Source organism: Monodon monoceros, unplaced genomic scaffold (genome assembly GCF_005190385.1).
Source record: "Monodon monoceros isolate NGI ecotype Baffin Bay Population unplaced genomic scaffold, NGI_Narwhal_1 Super_Scaffold_21, whole genome shotgun sequence".
Taxonomy (NCBI): domain Eukaryota; kingdom Metazoa; phylum Chordata; class Mammalia; order Artiodactyla; family Monodontidae; genus Monodon; species Monodon monoceros.
This window is the reverse complement of record NW_021703778.1, coordinates 172,840,637-172,846,636: the sequence shown is the minus strand read 5'-3', so window position 1 is coordinate 172,846,636 and position 6,000 is coordinate 172,840,637. Positions and strand designations below refer to the sequence as shown.

The window sequence follows — 6,000 nt, the reverse complement described above, 5'->3', positions numbered from 1 at the left end:
CATCAAATACACTACCTGGTTTTGCAGAAAATAATATTTACAAAGTTAATGTTATAAAGACTGATGACTGATTTAACCAGCAATATTGACGTGACTGTATGAGGGATGGGGAAGATAAGGTACAGAAAGATGGAAAGAGCTCAATCTTCATCTATTATAGCAGCAATTAATTAATGACTAAAGCGGAAATCATGAAAAAGCATAATTTACTTAATAAAGTACTTATCAAGATGGAGGCAATTCCAAAAAACAAAACAGGTAAGAGTTAGAATGGTTTTCTTTGAGGGTGAGAACCAGAGAAATCAAAAAACTGTATTTTTTTTTCTTTTTTTAAACAAGCCTTTTGGTACTATTTAATTTTTTAACCATTCACAGAACTTTTATTCAAAAGCTAACAAGCAGAACGGGTGCTCATCGGCTCAGGTCTGTCCTCCTGCACTGCTAACCCCACAATGTGCTCACTCTGCAGACATGGGCTAACTACTTCCACCTGGCAAAGCAAAAAGCAAACAGCAGGGTCAAAATATCCTGCTTCTTTTCACAAGGCAGGTGAAATCTTAACCTTAAAGTTGAACAAAGGATGGTGTGTTGCTAGCTTGGTAGCACCACCTCCTGCATAAAGGTGGGAAGCGCATTCCCCAGAAACCCCCCACTGGAATGCTTCTGCTCTGGGCTGCCTCAGAAGCAGCTGAGCAAGACTGGGGCACAGGTGAAGTGGGGGCCATGTGCTCAGACGGTCGTGTCGGGTGCAGCCGCTGCTGCCGGCACACTCAGCATCCAGCGTGCTTCCTGGCTGCCGGCCCAGCACAGCCCTTGGCCAGGCCCCCAGTTTACAGAAGCTCCCCTAGACGGGGTGGTTTTCGAGTTCTCTACATGAGCTCCTGGTCATGACCCCACGTTGCCGACCAAATATGTGTGCTCTCACAAGCCTCAAACTGTCCGCCTGTAAGCAGCCGGCTCAGGTGGACCATTTCTCCGATCCGCCCACTGGCCCTTCCAGACCTTCACTCCAGCTCCTGTCACGCTCGTGTAAGAGCTAACTCAGATCTCATTTACTGCTGCATTTACAGTGGCTCTGCTTTTCTGGTGAAACCCTGTCTGACAAAAGTTGACTTTTAAAAAGAAGTCTATATTCCTTTATAAGTTTTAGAAATTTGGATTTTTTTCAGAATGAAATACCTTTTAATCTCCTCTGACTAATAACTGTCAGAAACAAACTTAGTCTAATGCTTTTATTGTTTTAACATAGATATACTAGTGACCAGGTAATCTCTCTAATTTCCAAAATGTGGACTAAGAATTTAACTTAAGTAGAAACCTAAAATATACAAAACTGAAGTAGTTTTACCAAAATTAGGTATTTTCCTTCATGGAAAAAAAATTAGAAAATGGCACATGGTTTTGAAAAAACACACAGCTTTCCCCTTGTGGTACACTGGGAGCCCTGGTTTCTCCTGTGCCCCAGGTTTAAACCAGTGTAACAAAATAGAACATACAAGCATGTTCTAGAACCTTACATGAAAAATTAGCCACTTATATTTACCTTAGTAAATTGAAAGCAAAATACAGCTCTTTTTCCAAATGAAGTCTTCTTTCAGAATAACTATTCCCAAAGTGTTTATTAATACAGTGATCTTCTGTTTCTAGAAAAGACTAGACTTTTCCCAATCTTTCACTTGAACAGAAATACCACTTTCCAGCCACCATCCGAAGAGGAAAGGAACTGGGACCGAGAAGGCCTTTCAGACAGAGTGGACAGAGGGAGGCAGCCTGCGGGTGGAGTCTTTAACAGGCCTCCATGGCCCCCAGGAGGGCTGGGTACAGCCTGCATCCCGTCTAGGACCTGAGGACGATCAGTTTGTGCAGCTGGTACAGAAAGGTGTTCTTCCCTCTGCTGCTCTCCCGGTCCGCCTGCTCCATCACCAGCTTCAGATCAACCTGTCGGGGCAAAAGGACCAGTCAGGCTCTGCAATGGGACTTTTCTAGACATAAAGTAAAACAAATAAAATTATACACACACATATACATAGACACATAAGATGGCAGAAACTACTCTTTTAATTTTCCAAAAATATTTACAGAATGCTTCTCTATTCTCACAACAATAAATACTATATATCTGCTATTTCATCTTTAAATTCATCCTAATAATATGGCAATCTTTACCCAGAAATCTCCCATACATTCCTTCCTATGTAACTGTGAACAGTAAACGTGAACAGAGGCATTAAAGCATGTAAGTTTTCTAAACCACATCAACCTCAGAATGAAATTCTGCTTTCCAATTAAGCCCTGCTATTAGCTTCAAACACCCCCATGGAGGCTGTAGGAGAGGTGGCTGGGGCACAGCTCTGTGCACATGATGGAGCTGGCTCCAGGGACTGGTCCTCAGGGCTCTAACAGGGGAAACCAGTCATGGAGCACATGGAGAGAAGGAACATTCCGCAGCAGAAGTAACTTCCAGACTCAGAGTGGGACAACACCATCTCCAGGGGTGGTAGCCTACTTCCACTGCCAAGGAATGAGGAACTAGTGCCCCAGCTGGTTTATTTATAAAGACATCCTTGGCTCTAGGATTAAAGCTTCAAATTCCTCCCTGAGTTCCCTTCCTGAAGTTACATTTTACTCTAAATCTTACAGACAGGAAATGTCAAGGTGCCCCATATGGGCCGTGCCCTACTTCACAACTGCTATGGACTGAATTGTGTCTTCTGAATCCCCAATGTGATGATATTTGGAGATGAGGCCTTTGCGAGGTTATTCAGGTTAGATGAGGTCATGACGGTGGGGCTCCCATGATGGGATTAGGATGGGATTAATGCCCTTATAAGAAGAGACACCAGAGAGACACCACTCTCTCTGCCATATGAGGGCACAGTGAGAAGGTGGATGTCTCCAAGCCACTCCAACAACAACCAATGTACCCTATCCAAACACTCATACCTGTTTTATCCAAAATTAAAGGATAATTAGCCTGAGGTCTAATTTTTCACCAAGACATTACACAGAGTATACTATCCAGAAACAGCCTGTGTGGCCTGTGACCCTGCCCCGTTAACCAAAGAACCACGCACTTTGCCGCCAGGCTCCCTCTGCTCCCCGGGCATCCTCCACCAACCCTGTTGGAGCCCCTGAATCCATCAAGAGTTCTGTTCTCATCAATCCTGGTGGTAGGCTGCTCACATGGCCACCTATTTCTCACTCACCTGATTCCACTCATATGGCTTTTCATGCCACTTAGGAACAATCTTCTCTCTTGGTTTCAATGGACAGAACAAACTAAAATTAAAAAAAAGAGAGTTTAAGTCACCTTAATTATACGTTAGCAATTGAAAACACTACTGTGATTTTTAAAATGAGATTTAAATCCTATGTACTTTGTACTTAAATCCTATGTACTTTCCCTCAGAATTGTAACTCCAATAAGTTTCTGAAAGGTCAAAATTTACGTAATTATGATCAGAGAATATTTTAACCCCCTATACATTCAAAAACAAAAAAAAATGGAGCAACGTGGGTCCATAAGACTGACCCTTGTTTTCTGTGTTCCCCTAGTAACCAGTGGAGCTGCTCCGTTACCACACGTCGCCTGGGTTACCGAGCCAAGTTCTAGGAAATGTAAGAGGATCTTTTATACCATTTATTCTTAAGCAGCCATGACAAGTTGGAAATGTCATCAGCTTAAAAAGGCAGAGATAGAGAATTCTAGCAATAAGAATGTAAAGAAGTCTGCAAATCTTGCACCACCCCCCCAAACAACTATAAAACTAGACAAAATCGTCCAAAAACCATGCCTGAAGACTCTGGATATTAACCAAAAGCAAATTCGGAAGCATTCATTCACGAAAAACTGCTGAACTCCAGGTAACAACAGTGGAGTCTGTGGAATTCATGCCTGGGGCTACTCCCACCCACCACTCACACCCACCCCACCGCTCAACCTGGCACCCTAGTGTTCCCAGGGTGAAAACAGGCATCTTCACTGCCAGACTGAATTTACTTGATTTGGAGCAGAGGGTAAAAACCCTCATGCCTGGCAGCACTGTCAGTAAAAATGGCAACCTCAGTAGGAAATAAATGGAGAAAGCCCACAGCTCTGGGAGCCTTCTGCCCTGGTCCTGCTTGGGGCCAGCAGCAGACCAGCTGACAATCCAGAAATGCAAGAGGGAGATCCTGGAAACGAGTGCCGCAGAGGCTAGTCGGGCTCACCACACACTCCCTAGCTGACGGAGAAGCTGCGCACACCCGTGCAGCAGAGACCTACGAAGGCCCCTGGCCTGCCACACAGCCCTGGCCGACTAGAAGGTGGCATACACGCACAGGAAAGCCCTGGCAAGAAATAAAAGCCAGATTTCAAAACTGCCTGAACTTTGGATGTACTACCTGACCCACACAGAGACCCACCAGCAGAGGGCAGAAGCCTTAATGACTTAGGTATTTAAGCACAACTTCTCACTAATCATTGGCTGAGCACTAAGCAATGCAGACACAAGGATGACCCCTAACAAGCCAGGCTGAAAAATAAAAAGGAGAATTAAAAAAACAGGCATTAATGGCCTTACAACATGGTGGGGAAACTGATTCTGCAGAATTCTGCAGGGAGTAATCAAAACCCTACATTAACACACTACATTATCTAAAATGCCCAATTTTCAGCAAAAATTATGAGATATTTTGTGAAGAAACAGGAATGTGTGACCCATACTCAGGAATAAAAAAAGAACAGCCAACAGAAGCTGATTGAGTGGACTCAGATGTGGTTTTAGCAGGTAAGACTTTAAAGCAAACTGTGTTTAAAGAAATAAAGGAAAATATGATGGCAATGACTCAAAGGTAATCTCAATAAAAATTTAAAACTATACACAGAACCAAAGAGAAATTTTAGAGTTGAAAGGTACAATAACTAAAATGGAAAATTCCTTATGTAGGAGACCAAAATCTGCAGGTGTGAGATGGACAAATAAAGAATCAGTAAACTTAAGGATAGATCAATAGAAGCTAACTAATCTGAACAACAGAGAGAAAAAGGACTGAAGAAAAATGACCAGAGATCAGTGGGACAACATCAATTGTACACAAACACATGTAAAATGGGAGTCCCAAAGGAGAGGAGAGCAGGAATAGGGCAGAAAAATCATTTATAAAAATTCAAAGATGCAAATAGGTTATAAGTAAAAGGATAGGAAAAGATATGCCATGCAAACAGTAACAAAACCAAGCCAGAGTAGCTATATTAATATCAGACAAAATAGACTTTAAAACAAGAAATATTACTAGAATAAAAAGATTTCATAATGACGAAAGGGCTAATACATCAGAAAGATACAAAAATTATAAACATAAACGTGTCTAACAGAGCCCCAAAGGACATAAAAGAAAAGCTGACAGACTTGAAAAAAGAAATAACTCAATAATTAGTTAGAAATTTTAATATCCCAGTTTCAACATTACAGAACTAGGGAGAAAACCAGCAAAGACAGTGAGTCCTAGAACACCAACTCAATCCACCCAACATCTACAAAACACCCCACCCAACAACAGACGTGCATTCTTCTCAAGTGAACATGGATCATTTTCCAGGAAAGACTGTATGCCAGGCCATAAAACAAGTCTCAATAAATTTTAAAAGAAATTCTGAAAGACTGAAATCATTCCAAGTATGTATAATACCTACACAGAAATAAATTATGTATCAACATTTTAAAAAGCTGAAAAATCCCAAAATACTTGAAAATTAAACAATATACTTCTAAATAACCCATCAAAGAAGAAATCACAAGGGAAACTAGAGAATATTTTACAAAGAATAAAAATCAAAATACAACAAATCAAGAAGTATGGGATGCAGCAAAAACAGTAACGGAGAGAAATGTATAGCTTTAAACGTCTGTAACAGAAAAGAAGGTCTCAAAACAATAATTAAGCTTATAAGTTATGAAACTAGAAAAAGAGCATGCTAAACCCAAAGCAATCAGAAGTAAGGGAATAATCATTATGAGA

The 6,000-nt window shown here is 41.4% G+C and overlaps 1 protein-coding gene across 1 annotated transcript in view; it reads right to left on the bottom strand.

Moving 5' to 3' along the window:
* Nucleotides 1-206: 206 nt before the first annotated feature.
* Nucleotides 207-6,000, bottom strand: part of TDRD9 (tudor domain containing 9) — an 85,698-nt gene continuing 79,904 nt past the window's right edge. Inside the window, exons 30-31 of the mRNA XM_029239270.1 lie at nt 3,207-3,279; nt 207-1,938 (exon numbers count right to left, since the gene is read on the bottom strand). Coding sequence (XP_029095103.1) covers nt 1,837-1,938; nt 3,207-3,279 — 175 coding nt within the window. The 3' untranslated portion in view covers nt 207-1,836. The remainder of the gene's footprint in view (nt 1,939-3,206; nt 3,280-6,000) is intronic.